Source organism: Lathyrus oleraceus, chromosome 4 (genome assembly GCF_024323335.1).
Source record: "Lathyrus oleraceus cultivar Zhongwan6 chromosome 4, CAAS_Psat_ZW6_1.0, whole genome shotgun sequence".
NCBI lineage: Eukaryota > Viridiplantae > Streptophyta > Magnoliopsida > Fabales > Fabaceae > Lathyrus > Lathyrus oleraceus.
In genome coordinates, this window is record NC_066582.1 from 118,349,271 (window position 1) to 118,363,646 (window position 14,376).

At 33.9% G+C, this 14,376-nt stretch overlaps 1 protein-coding gene across 2 annotated transcripts; it reads left to right on the top strand.

The window, feature by feature from the left end:
- On the top strand, positions 1 to 5,312 carry LOC127073898 (ubiquitin-conjugating enzyme E2 4). Of its 2 annotated transcripts, none has more exons than XM_051015143.1 (7): positions 1 to 174; positions 1,708 to 1,780; positions 3,260 to 3,339; positions 3,837 to 3,951; positions 4,270 to 4,322; positions 4,453 to 4,581; positions 4,903 to 5,312. In XM_051015143.1, exons 2-7 carry the CDS (start codon positions 1,737 to 1,739, stop codon positions 5,040 to 5,042), a joined length of 561 nt encoding a protein of 186 aa, XP_050871100.1. In that variant the 5' UTR covers positions 1 to 174; positions 1,708 to 1,736; the 3' UTR covers positions 5,043 to 5,312. The 2 variants fall into 2 exon arrangements, with proteins under 2 accessions (XP_050871100.1, XP_050871101.1); XM_051015144.1 differs by having other exon boundaries at positions 56 to 362.
- The last annotated feature ends 9,064 nt before the right edge of the window (positions 5,313 to 14,376 follow it).

The following is a 14,376-nucleotide window of genomic DNA, read 5'->3' on the forward strand; positions in this document are numbered from 1 at the left end:
GTGGTTTTCCATCTTCATCCTTTTATCTCATTCTCACACAACCTTCTCCCCTTTTTATATATATCTTTTTCTAACTCTCTCTTCCACCTCTCTTTCTTTCTTCTTTCTTCTTTCCCAATTCCCAATCACTCTCTTATCCCAAACGCCATCGCTAAACGCCGTTTAGGGTTTCAGGCAAGCCTTCATTTCTCACTCTCACTTCCACCATTACCAATTAGCTTTTCTTATTTCGTATATAAATCCTCTCCTGGGTTTTGATTTTCCACTATTTGAATTTTGAACCATACTTAGAATTACCGAATTTTTCTCTTCATTTTTCGTTAATTAAGCCTCCGTAGATCTTTGAATCGGAATTTGCCTCGGTCGGTGGATTTTTCTTGATTAATTATTTTATTTTACCTTTTTATTGCCGCATTGGTTTTTTGCGAAGTTGATTATAGTCAAATAAGAATTTCTGGGTATTTAGAACTTTGAAATGGACATAGTCGTTTGCAGAAGATATTAACATTCGTTTGTTTGTACTTGTTCCACATTGGTTCTATCATTGCAATTGTTATTGACATGATTTTGGCAAATGATATATACACTTTGTAGCTTCAACAGAATCACCGATTTTGCTTTTGCTGAACTCATAATCCAATCATCCAATCATAGTCTCTGATGTGAAAAGCATCAAATCTAACTTTGGGGCAAATTTTATTATGTACTCGTGAGTATAACTAAATAGTAATTGTCTCATCCGTTAGTCTGCTACAAAGAGACTGAGATTTGACCATGTTATGCTGCTGTTTGTTTACTTGTAGTTGATGAGATTGCCTAGTGGGAGATGCCTACTTTTTAAGAAATGGTTGTTTCTTTCCTAAGATGGATATCAACTTGCTTATTGCTCTTTCTGTTTTGATTTGATTGATTTGATGATTGAATGTCAGAGTAATCGTTGATGGCTCTGAGCCTAATGTTGGATATGTTTTGTTCTATCCTATGTCCTTTTGTTAGTGGATCCATATCCATCATCAATAAGTGAAAATTATTGGTTTGTCTGAGATTTAAGTTGCTGTCCTATATATGTATATGTCTAGTTTGGATCCACATTGTTGATTGAAAATGTTTAGTTTGTTTTATTTGACGCATTTTCCTTCAGTTGTATCTCATTTTTAGCTTTTGCTTTTGTCTAGTGATTTTTGGTCATTCATAGCATGTTTGGGTCTTAGTTGGGAAAGGTTTTCTCACGTTCCAAAGCTATATAACTGTATAACTGTGATGTTATGTAAGCTATGATTCTAGACTCAAGTGCATATGTTTCCACCGTGGTTTATTAATTTTTCAAACACACACTCAATGCAAAAGTTTTCTTTTCTGTTTACTCTATTTTTATATGATTATGCAATGCCTTTGTCTCTTGATGCATTGGTATAGACACGCCTGTTTATACTAGGTTTTAACATCAAATCAATTTCAAAGTTTTTTCATTTGCTTTGGCCTTCTGCGTCTCTATCTCATTTTCCATAATCTTGTGCATCTTTGTGGGCAACTTTTTTTGTCATTTACGCTGGATTTCTTCTTTATTTCTATCACATTATATTCTGAATTTAATGGAAATTTATTGAGCTTAAAGGGTGCTTATCGGGATAGTGACGTTTCATTGTAGTGAAGGCATAACAAACATGCATACTCAAAAAAGTAACTTTCCTTAATTGTATGTGGCAGGTTGAAATAAGTGGTTTGTTATCGTCAAAATGTCATCTCCAAGCAAGAGACGGGAAATGGACGTAATGAAATTGTGAGTAAATTATTTTCCTATTGTTAGATTTTTTTATAAGTTTGTGAAAATCTGTATTTTGTCAAATTAGTTGAAATATGTTTTAGATGGAGTTTTATTTTGACTATTAATGTGGTGAAGAAGAAAATTTGGCACGTAGATAAGGTTATATCTACGGAGGTATTGTTTGATCCATAAATTAAGTTCAAAATGTGGGTGAACTTTTTTAATTGGTTATTTGACTTCCTGGAAAGAATCTATAGTTTTTTCTTTTTTTTTTAATTTATGGTTTTGAGTCGGTCTTAACTAAACTTCCATTTGACAGAAAATAGACTACTTGTTTGTAGTAAGATTGTCATTATAGGAAGATATGTGATGCTTAAAAGGCGAGATGCATCTTAATCCCTTGAAGTATAGCTCACCAGCTTGCTTTCTTAACGATGTTTTTGTTGCTACTTAACCTTGTGTAGTTTAGTTTCAAGTAAAAGTACATTCTCATTACAAATGATTTCCTTCTCCCTGCTTTCTTTACCTTCCTCCCAAAAAATAAACCAATCTTCTTAACTGTGCAGTGGCATTATTGATACAGCTAGTGCAGCTTTTTCAGTTTTCTAATGGAGAAAATATAGTATCACAGTAGACTGGTAGACGGTGTTGTAGATACTTGGATCAGAGTGTGCGGCCAAAGTTTGAATTAGTTGCTAAATGTATTATTTTATTAGAGTATACAACTAAAATTTAAAACAGTGATTGTTTATGAAAGCATATGGATGTACTTAATTTAGTAACATAGAATAAAAATATGAAGTTACATGCTTCAAAGGCATTACTAAAATGGTGGTTGGGAAGTGTCGGCCTTCTATTAGGACTGAAAAACAGGCTGACAATGGATCTGTCAGGAGGAACCCAAGAATTGAATGGAATAGAATGTACATTTGCTTTAAGAAAGTTAGAATAGGAGAGAATCTCTCCTCCAAGGGTTTTCCCCCTTCACAATAGAGTGTCACTAATTCACAATTTTTATAGTATTCAATGATTCCTCTCTTTAACTCCCAAATCTCCTATTTATACAAGATAATCGTAACTAACTTCCCGAATTAGCTCCTCATTATCCTATACTGTTACCAACTCATCTTATCACATATCCTAACAAACTTCACTCTTATCCCGTATCCTAACAAACTCCCCATTATCTTAAATCCTAACAGGATTGGACTTGAGGCATTGCTCAAACAATCCTAATTATATGAGAATATGCATTGCTCAAACAATCCTAATTATATGAGAATATGCATTGCTCAGACAAGCCCAATTATGATTTCATTATCAGTCTATAACTAGCAAGCGAATGAGTGTGATTGTTACTTTTATATCTGTTAGGTGAATTGAGGCTATCACTTAATATAACACTTACATATGATCTATTTCTGTTGATAGCATGATTCATTCCTAGCAAAAGTTTTCAGTCATATTTCTCTAATATTCCTTTCCTTTTTACAGGATGATGAGTGATTATACAGTGGAGACGATAAATGATGGACTCACAGAATTCAATGTGGAGTTTAATGGTCCAAAAGAAAGTACTGTCAATATTCTAGAGCTGACTTAGTCTTTTGTTTGATGAAACTGCACATACAGTTGAGAAAGAGAAGTGTTGGCAACACGTTGCTTAACACTCTTCCTCCTACACTCCCATTATTAGGTGAAATTTATGTGGGTGCCACCCGCCACTTTGAAAATGTATCCTTTAAATTGGTGGGACTTGTGTAAAGTTTACCTAAGCATAAAGGACAAGTCGGAGGGAGAGTGTTAGAGAGTGTGTTGCTATCACCCTTCAAAGTAAAAATAATAAAAAATAGAGTGCTTTTTAGACGAAGTTTTTCTTAAAAAAATCCTTTTTACTCCCTCAAGGACAACAAAGGAGGGGTAAACCTTAGTTAGAAGTTCCTATATCTCTATCACAAATTTCAATCTATACCTTGATTAATTGTGTGTTGCTATCTCGATTTACATTTTTTATACTCCTCTTTAACTTATCTGCTTATTCATTGATCTGTTGCACTTGTGATTGTTGCAGGCCTTTATGAAGGCGGAGTTTGGAAGATTCGTGTTGAACTTCCTGATGCATATCCTTACAAATCCCCTTCTATCGGCTTCGTGAACAAAATATACCACCCGAATGTTGATGAGTTGTGAGCACTTCAGTTGCTTATCAATCTTTTTATTTAATGTAATTTTGCACTGTTCTGGGCTGGCACTGGATTTAATACTTGAACCCTGTACCTCCAACTCCTTCTAACCCTTAGTTCAATTAGTTCAAGCCAGTTGAGCTATCCTTCCTACCCATGGCCCCACGATATATGAATTGCTTTCTTTTATTTATCTGGTATACACACCACTATTCTGTTGTTTTTGGCCTTTATTCTGGGATTTTGTACAAGTGGTGTATAGAATTTCTTCAGACACCTGTGGAGTATGACTGATTCTAAGTTTACATTTATCCATTGCAGATCTGGCTCTGTATGCTTGGACGTAATTAACCAATCATGGAGTCCAATGTTTGGTAATTTTGTTAGGCTTTTCATTTCAAGTATCTGAAGTTTCAAATTCTGTTGATCTGTCATATTATTTTGTACATATGGAATCTCCACCTTCTTAACGTATATAGATGACCAAGGTTTCCGTTGTTGCAGATCTTCTAAACGTCTTTGAAGTTTTTCTTCCACAACTCTTGCTTTATCCAAACGCCTCAGATCCTTTGAATGGCGACGCCGCATCCTTAATGATGAAGGATAGAAAGTTGTATGACCAAAAAGTTAAAGGTGAGTATGTTTTTATTTATGGTGATTTTTTCTAACAATTTAAGGCCTAAATAATGTTTTTTAGAGGAAGAATACATAATGGATTTTTTTGGGTCACTGATCCCACTGCATTGTTTGCCATGCCTCAAATCTATTACAATAATCCATAAAATCAATCTCCTAAATTTGAAGAGTTCAAGTTGCAAACAGGATGGTTTAATATCTTGGGCAGAAAGTCATCTAGATTTTGGTGTATATATGATAGTATTATTAATTAAGGGTCTGTTTGTATTGATTTATTTTAGCTTGTTAAAAATGTTAATGCGGTGTTTATGGGGACAGAGTATTGTGAGCGGTATGCTAAGAAGGAAAACATTTCCAACAATGGTACAGCTGATGATGAGGACAGTGATGAGGAAGACATCAGCGAAGCAAATACCCAATCAAGTGATGATGAAATTCCTGGTCATGCTGACCTTTAAATAGTGCTCTTTAAGTTTAAGGGTCCATGTATTATTACACATATTTACTTGTTTAGTTATAATTATAAGATGTAGGGTTATTTCTCTGTACTACTTTTCTGCCCTTATAATAACAGTTATTATTCCTGTATAATAATTTCTTATAAAGCTATACTATAATATGTTATTAGGGCTTTAAACTTTAAATTGTAATTTGTATATTAATATCTGACATTTTTCTTTCCAAATTTAAGGAAATCAGAAATGTAACAGTTAAAGATACATGCTGAAGATTTTAGTTGTTTTGTCTCATAATTAGTCAACTATATATTTTACAGTTGTTGAGATATATTTCTTCCTTGCTATTGGTGTATGATTCATGAGCATAGACGCAATACGCATATTTTTCTTTCATTCATTCATAACTTTGTAATAAATCTTTGGATTCTGTGTTATCAGAACCAGAGGAAGGTGACTTTTCACTGTCTTCAGGAGTAAGATTTTTGGAGAAGCAAGGCTTACGGAAGGCAAAGCTAATCTTCTGAACCTTTTCAAGGAGTGCTTCATGTCCAAGAAGTAGATGCATCCAAATTTACCACTTTTCAAGAATATTGTGGATTTATATTAAGGTAATTCTTCAAGTATGACATCTAAACGTTCACAAGGTGAAACTGACTCACCTATAGCATGTATTGAGTTTATGGTTGAATCAATTGAGTAAAAATTTAGAGACTGGGCAATTTTCAAGTCTGGTGTTTCTGAGTTTAGAGAGAAGTTGGCATAGTTTAGCATTAACATGCTGTTGGAAATACATTAACATGCTGTTGGAAATACATGTGAATTTTATCCCAGAGTTCAAAATACATATGTGAATTTTATCCTAGAGCCTTGTGGGAAGGAGTTGTTCTTGTTGCTCCCAAACTTCGAATGCTTTGAATTTACCAGATAGTGGCAAAGCTTATGATCTTTGATAACTGACTCACTTGTTGACACCAAGGTAAGTTCTCAGCCAAGTTTCTCAGAGATTGCAAAATAAGAGGTATGTGAGACAAGAAAGGCAACATCAATGATGCCGATGGTGGCATTGTCGCGTGCTCTACACCCGAGTTTTTGGAAGAGACCACGAGATTGTTACATGAAATCATATCGGAGCTTTGGATGGAGGTGAAGAGAAGATTTATAGCTAATATTTTCGTTGTTTGGGAGGATTATAATGTGGTAGAAGTACATGAGAGCTTAGGATGTTGTTAGCAATCTCATGAATTTGTATCTTCTTCATGGGTGAGGTCTTGAAAGTGAAGTGAGACTTGTTAACAATTGAAAACCCGAAAATTTGCCTGACACTGCTTGGTTTTATGGAAATGGTTGAAAATAATTAAGAAAGAAAAGAAGAAATAAACGACATCTCCCAGTATGTATCACAAAAGTGGAGATGGAAACTTTTGATGAGACACAAATAATATCCTCTTTTTTCTGACTTCTTGCATTGCCAATCTAACCTGCACTAACCATTTTTAGAAGCATTTGCACACTTAATTACTTTAGACAGACAAAAGCATACATTTAATTAGTTGCCATGCGTGTAAAAAAAGTGGACCCTTCTATTTGCTTTTGTCATTTTGAATAATCTCTATAATCATAATTTGATTTGAACATCACTACCAAACATGACAAAGATTTACTACAGGGAGACCCTTATTGCTATTAGTATGATTCATTTACAACACTAATCATTTTAATTATAGTCCAAATTAATAATAAGAATAATTGAAAAAAGACACTGCTTTATAGGCTTTGGTACAAATGTAATAATCTTTATTTATTTATTGTTAGTTTGTTACATTTGTAACTATTTAAAGAGAGAAAAACAAAAGAATATGAGATATACGGTGAGATCGTCAAGGTAATCCAAAGGGTTGGAGGGCTTTCACCCTCTTGAGGAGACTTTTCGATTTAATAATCATTGACTATCTCATCTTGATTTCCCTTATTTAGTATTTAGTTTTTGGTTGACCTCTTCCAACGAGGGTTGGAGGGCTTTCACCCCTTTGAGTAAGCTTCGATCTCTTAAGGCCATTATTAAAATTTGAATTAAGGGAGTTTTGGTGATATGGATTCTCAAATTGAGTTTCTTAGGGATGCAATTGTCATATCTTAATTTTGCTCCATCATCTATTGCTTGTTATTATAGTGGATCTGGTGTATCTATCGAACTTGTTTTCGAAGCATCGAGTTCGACATTTGTCCCTTAAGAAACGTAATTTCAATTGGCATCTGAGCAGTCACCCTAGCCTGTTGGTTGAGCTCTAAAGAAGATAAATTATGCTTAAATGGAGACAATTAAATATGAATGATCAGTCAACAAACTACTTATTTTGGATGACACAAATCATGGTTATTGGAATGTGATGATGGTGAATTTTCTCAAATCTTTGGGAACAAACCATAGAAAGCTATGATCAAGCGATGGAAACGTCTAATGATTACCTCTAAAAATAGTACAACTAGCCTAAAATCAGAGGCTGATTGGATCGATGTTGAAGATAATGAAGTCCTTGGGAACTCCAAGACATTGAATGTGATTTTCAATGGTGTGGATAAGAACACATTCATGATGATCAACACACGTTCAGAAGCTAATGAAGCATGAGAGGTTATGAAAACTACACATGAAGGCATATCCAAGGCTCAAGCTCATATGTCAAGGTTGCAACTCTTAACAACAAAATTTAAGAGCCTTAGGATGAATGAAGATGAAACTGTGAGTGCTTTTTTTACATCAAATTGTGTGACATTGCCAACACATTCTTTGTCTTAGGTGAAAATATGTATGAAGAAAAGCTTTATAAAAATATTCTCAGATCATTACCTAAGTGGTTTGATATGAAAGTGACTGCTATCGAAGAAGCTCGGGACCTAAGCAGTATAAAAGTTGATAAATTCATTGATTTTTTTCAAACCTTTGAGATGTTCATCAATGAAAGATAAGAAAAGAAGAATAAAAGTACAACCTTTATTTCCTACATTGAGAAAGATGGGATTCAAGGTGACAAAATTGAGAACTGGGCAGAAGATATAGTTCTTCTTAGGAGAAAGGTCGACAATTCCTTGAAGAATCTAGATAAAAAGTGGAGAACAAATTTCCATTACACGAGGTCATACATTAGTGCGTAAAACAAAGGCAAGAATTAAGATAAAAATAATAATGACAAATATACTCAATGTCTTGAGTGTGAAGGTGTTGGACACCTTAAATCAGATTGCCCTACCTTCCTAAAGAAACAAAAAAAGAAATTATCCATCACTTGGTCTGAATCTGAAAGTGAGAAAAAAACAACCGAGAATGTAAAAGCTTATTATTGAAAATATGAAACTGAGAGTGAATCCAGTAATGAGGACATGACAAATGAAGAGATAATTGCAGATTTCAAAATGGAAATCACCAAGTTGAAAGAATCCTGCATGAAAGTAGAGAAACAAGATAATTATCAAGGAACTACTCCAAGACAAGGTTATACAAGGTTCTACCATCTCTGATCTTGAAGAGAAAGTTACTCTGCTGAGCACCAAGCTGGAAAATATAATAAAATTTATTCGTATGTTTAATAATGAACCTGATATGCTTGATGAGATATTGAAAGTTGGAAAAAGATTTAGGAACATGAAGGGAATTGGATTTGACCACAAGCCCACAAACAAGTAGGAAAAAATCTCTCCAAGAATTTTGTTCCTCCTGAGAACAAATCAGAGTTCTAGATGTTGAAACTTATGTCTCACCATCCAACTCGACATGTATATCGCTATGTTGGAAAGAACAAGAACTCTAACAAAAGATGTCATCATTGTGGAAGATATGGGCACATAAGGCCTTACTGTTTTAGGTTGCATGGTTGCGTTCAACCTTTCAGTCAACCAAGATTCAAAATAAAGGATATGTCGCCTCAAGTGAAGAAAGTGTGGAAGTCAAAGAATGAAGTCAGAGCCCTCATAGCCAAAACATCTGTTGGAATGTATTTGAAGGATGACTGGTTTTTTCATGGTGGATGCTCCAATCACATGACATGTGAAAATTCATTCCTTGAAGAAGTTAAATCCTTCCCATTAGGATATGTAACTTTTGAAGATGGAAGGAGAGGAAGGATTAAAGCTATTGTTAAGATAATCATGCCATGACTTCTCTGTCTTAAGGATGTGCCACTTGTAGAAGACTTATCCGCCAGTCTTGTAAGCATTAGTCAACTGGGTGATTAGGGGTGTAAAGTGAGATTCAACAAGGATGAGTGTGTTGTCACCAACAAATATTATGAAGAGTTATTCAAAGGATAGAGAATAATAGACAACTTCCATATATGGACACCTAAGTCAACTCTCAGTACACTTTACAAGAAGGAAGATAATGACAAGCTCACCAAAGGAAGCATGTGTGATGCGATGCTGGACCATCCTGCTCAACATGTGGTTTCTGAAAAGGAAAGAAAGGGTATTGACTCATGTAGTCACTTACTTGAGTGTCAAGAAAGTCATACACGAGTGATTGTAAATAGTCTTCAAAGAAGATTATAAGTTGAAAGGATGAAGGGAACTTGGGTCATTTACGTGGGTGAGAAGGTATTTTTTATATTTCATGCAAAAAGAACGTTTCTCTCTTCTTAAAACTTTACCCCTTCAGAAATTAGGCGCACATTTCTCAACATTTAAAAAATATCGTATCCCTCTCTTCTACGAAAGTTTTACAATCTCATTTGTGCATCGCATATCAGCCATCTCTCTCAAGTCTTTTATCATCACACGCTATACACAATGAGTCATAATTGAACGTCACTAGGATGAAAGGAATAAAATCTATATCAAAAACTAGGGGTTTTGCTCAAGACGTGCTAGAAGTCGTTCAAGATGTCATGACATTGTACTGTGACAACATGAGCGCCATCAATTTCTCAAAGAATCTTGTCCAACATAATAAAACTAAGTATATTGACATACACCATAATTTCATTAGGGACCTTATGGGGGATACAATGGTTAATTTAGAGCACATTGCAACTGACCAACAGTTGACTGACATGTTTATTAAGCCTTTAGATACTGTCTATTTTGAACAATTGAGAAGTGCACTTGGTGTGTGCATATGTGAGGTCCTATAGTAGTCAAAGCTAGGGAAACGTACAGGGAGACCAAGCCAAATCCTTTATGGTGCACGTGTATTTATGGTGATTTAATATTTTTCAATCACTTCTTATATTTTGAGAGGTGTTACAAGCCAAACAAAAGTTCTCTCCGACCTACCTAGTACTAAGAAAGTAGTTTTTTTATTTCTTACTCCATTCAAGTGTGCTAATCAACCTGAGTCAAAACCATAAGATTTCCAAGAGGACTTCCTCTAAAAAAGGTGTCAACTTTGACAAGGCTATTGAGAAGTTTCTTGAGTCCGAGAGGAACAAGAACAAGGAAATTGGTTCCTTTACTCAAGTTGGTGGATCATCTACTGGAGCAACTGTATCTGGGAAGACTTTAGTAACAAGGATGAAGGCGATAAAGAAAAATCTAATGGAAGAAAGTGATTCAGAGGCTGATAAAGATTGGATCACCTTTTTGGCTTCAATCAGGCATGAAGACTGAAAGGTGTTTTTCTTTGTTTCTAGACTTGTAATGGCTTGTTAGCCTCTTGATATTTTGTAATATTAAGACAGATCTTATGATTGCGCATATTTTGATGTTGGTTCTGGATGTTTTCTCATGTATTTGGATGTGTATGTGCTAACATACTAACCTTTGCATGACTAACCCTTTGCTAAATTATGACAAAAATGAGGAGTAATGTGTTGCTTAGCAACAGTTTCTTTTTAGTACTACCCCATATGGGATAGTGCTAATATTGTGCTCCATGATGGAGCATCGGGCATGACATCTAGTCCTGGTCCTTGCTTATTATGATATCAACTACTAACTGATTGTGCATGCTTTACTAAGTATCTGAATAATTGCATACTAATTTATGTTACTTCGTAGGGTTGTATGCTACTAACTATGTGATACTAGATTCATGCATGACTAAGTCTATGAATGATTTCATGATTGTCTATTTGGTTTGGAGCAATTGAATGAATTATTTGTAAGCATCTGAATGTTGATGCTTCTGACTTCTGCTACTATTGGTGCTTAACTCTGATACATGAAAGTTGTTGCTGCTTAAATGCTCCGAAGATACATTGCATTTACTAGTTGTCACTTGTTCTCATGGAGGAATTTCTATTATCTTGAAGAGTTGTTTTTCCATAATTTTCCAAAGGGGGGATTGTTGTTCCTAGTGGAGTGGTCAGTTGGATTGACTGCATTTTAGCAAAACAACAACTTGGAAAAGTGTCAAAGTGTTCAAGATTGGTCTAGTTTGATAAAGTTGTATGGAACTGTAAAATGGACACATGCTGGGCACGATGCTCCAGCATGTTGGTGTGACATTTGGCCTTGTGCAACAAACGTCAGATTGTTGTGTTTTAACATAATCTTTTGAGAAGATTCAACTATGTTTTATTGCTATTGGTTTAGAAATATGATTATATGATTTGTTGGACATCTGTAAAGATCAAATCAGATTTTAAAGAGTTTTACATTTGAATTTATAACAAATCAAATCATATCTTTTTGCTGGAGATATTCAAGGAGAAAATCAAATATCCATTAGATTGTGTAAAGATTTTGGGCGAAAATAACTGCAAATCCACAAGGAAAAAGTCTAGAGTTACTTTTCTATATAAGGAGCTCAAACCTACATTGGAAAGCAAGCATTTCTACTGAAGATTTTAGAGTGCTAGGGTTTACAAGAGTCTTTTTTATTTTTATGTACACCTCTATGTTTCAGTAACTTGGCATAGAACGTTTGTCTAGTTGAGTTATAAATTCAACGTTGTTATGTACACCTCTATGTTTCACTAACTTGGCATAGAACGTTTGTCTAGTTGAGTTGTAATATTCAACATTATTTCAGCTTGTTTAGGTTGAAGTTGATCACTAGGGTTTAATGGTTGTTTACCCCTGCCACTAGTTTTGTGGCAGAGAAGAAAGTGAGTAGATTCTCATGTTTAGGGGGAAATTTTAAATAGAAAGTCATTGGGTAGTGTTAGAAAGAGGCATTGAACAACATAAGGTTTGTTGTTGCTTGTACATCTAATTGTACTAAGCTACTAATAATGAATTTCCTTTCTTGGGTTATGGACTCGGTCCTCCAGACGTATGTATAATTTCACCTAACTGGGTATAAAATTGATTGTGTTCTTTATTGATTTTCTGCTCCATCATCTATTACTTATTATTGTAGTGGTTATGGTGTATCTTGTCGAACCTGTTGTCAAAGCATTGAGTTCGACATCGGTCTTCTGAGGAACAAAATTTCACTTGAAAAGGCTTTCCTCGACATGGGTCCTTCTTCAGACTGAGGTGTATTAATCCCTGAGGAAGATAAAATGATTTACAGTGAGTGGGCTATTCCTTTCTATGAGTGCAAATTTTGATCCCCTTTCAGCAATTTTGAGATGTAGGTTTTAAATCATATGATGTTTGCTCCCTCACAACTGAACTTTGTGAGTTGGGTCTATATCAAAGTCTCAGAGTAATGGTGTGACTATCAGTAATGTGTGACTATCGGGGAGGAAATCCATCTTTGTCATTTTTCTTCCACCTTTTCAGTGTACAACGTAGCTCAACGAGTTACGCGCAAGGCCATGACGTATTTACATCGGTACAATTTATAAGTTATTTCAAAGTGTTTTTCGATGACGTGAAGCATTTCGAAGATAAGTTCTTTTTGGTTACTCCCCTCAAGAAGATGCTCATGCAAATGCATGTTCCATAGGGACCGAATCAGAGAATCGATGTACGAATTTGTTTCGTAAGTCTTGGAACTAAGACCACTTTTTACTTGGGAATGAGTCGTGTGTATATAAGGAGAGTGTCATGTCACAGGAGGAACTTTACTTGAAAAATAGGTTAGTCACCTTTTTCAAAGAGATGAGTTATGTCGGGGACGTTGTCCTTTGGGAAGATGCCTCAAAGAAACACTTGAAACGATTTATTAAAAGTCATTGTCATTCTAGCCAGTTCAGAAACATTGTCCACTAGTAGAGCGCTGGAAGTCCTCGCCTTCTAGTCGAAGCAGAAACATTGGCCAGTGGTAGAGTGTTGGAAATCCTCGTCATTCAAAAAGAGAGGATACAACTCTGGCCTTTGCTTAAGTCACTCTATTTGCTACAAATGCATTTCTATATTATTATTTAAAGAGCATTGTTATTCCTACATCAAATCTTACGCCCAATACGTACACCACACACTATTCACCGAATTCATATGGTGAACAATGTTTTTATTTTTTTAATAAATAAAAAAATAATATTTATAAAAACATATTTTTATTTTTATAATTATATTTATAAAATAAACATAATTATCATTAACCAATTTTATTATTGTATTAACCATAAAAATATAGATAATTAATCACATATTTTCTTTACAATTTATTAATCAAGTTTACTACTTCATTAACTAATAAAATACATAATATTAACCAAATATTAAAATATGAAATATAATAATTAATTTTTAACTAAATTCTCTATTTCATATCTTAATGTAAGAATTTGTTTAATATTATGTATTTTATTGATTAATAAAGTAGTAAATTAGATTAATCAATTATAAATAAAATATGTGGTTAATAACATATATTTTTGTAGTTAATGCAATATAAAATTGATTAATTACAAACTTTATATTTGTGTTATAAAAATAATTTTAAAAATAAAAATACTTTTTTATAAAAAAAATATTTTATTAAAAAAATAAAAGCACTGTGTTTACCGTATAAATGATGTAAATATTGGATGTGAAATTTGGTGTATAATTATTCTTATTTAAATATATAGGAGAGGGTAATAGAGTGTAAGTATACTTACAAACTATTTCTATATTATTATTTAAATATCAACGCTAACTATAATAAGTGAGATCCAACCTTAAACTTCCTACATGTATAAAACGCATTGGCTTTTCATGTTATAATTTTGGAGGAACATTGTAACAAACTAACAATATATAAACAAACTTATCCTGTTTTGTTTTGTCTTGTCTTTTGTTGTTCTAAGCCATGAATAGTAATTTTGGTGTAATCATATAGGAATGGCTTGAATCCTGGTGCATGTTACATGCCACTAATATTTGCAATGATTTTACTCTATTATAAAGTAGCCACCCAACAAATATAAACAGCTTTAGAGTTTAAGACTTAGCATGCTGTCTTACATAAGTCAACATTTTAATCATTTGGTTTTTTTATTCTTTTAGTATTTTGTTTTTGCTCTTG

What these genes read in the sequence shown, in the direction of transcription:
- LOC127073898 (XM_051015143.1), top strand. Translation starts at nt 1,737, where the DNA reads ATGTCATCTCCAAGCAAGAGACGGGAAATGGACGTAATGAAATT. An exon ending in GAAATGGACGTAATGAAATT is followed by an intron (nt 1,781 to 3,259) that starts GTGAGTAAATTA and finishes TCCTTTTTACAG; the next exon opens with GATGATGAGTGATTATACAG. An exon ending in ATCATGGAGTCCAATGTTTG is followed by an intron (nt 4,323 to 4,452) that starts GTAATTTTGTTA and finishes CCGTTGTTGCAG; the next exon opens with ATCTTCTAAACGTCTTTGAA.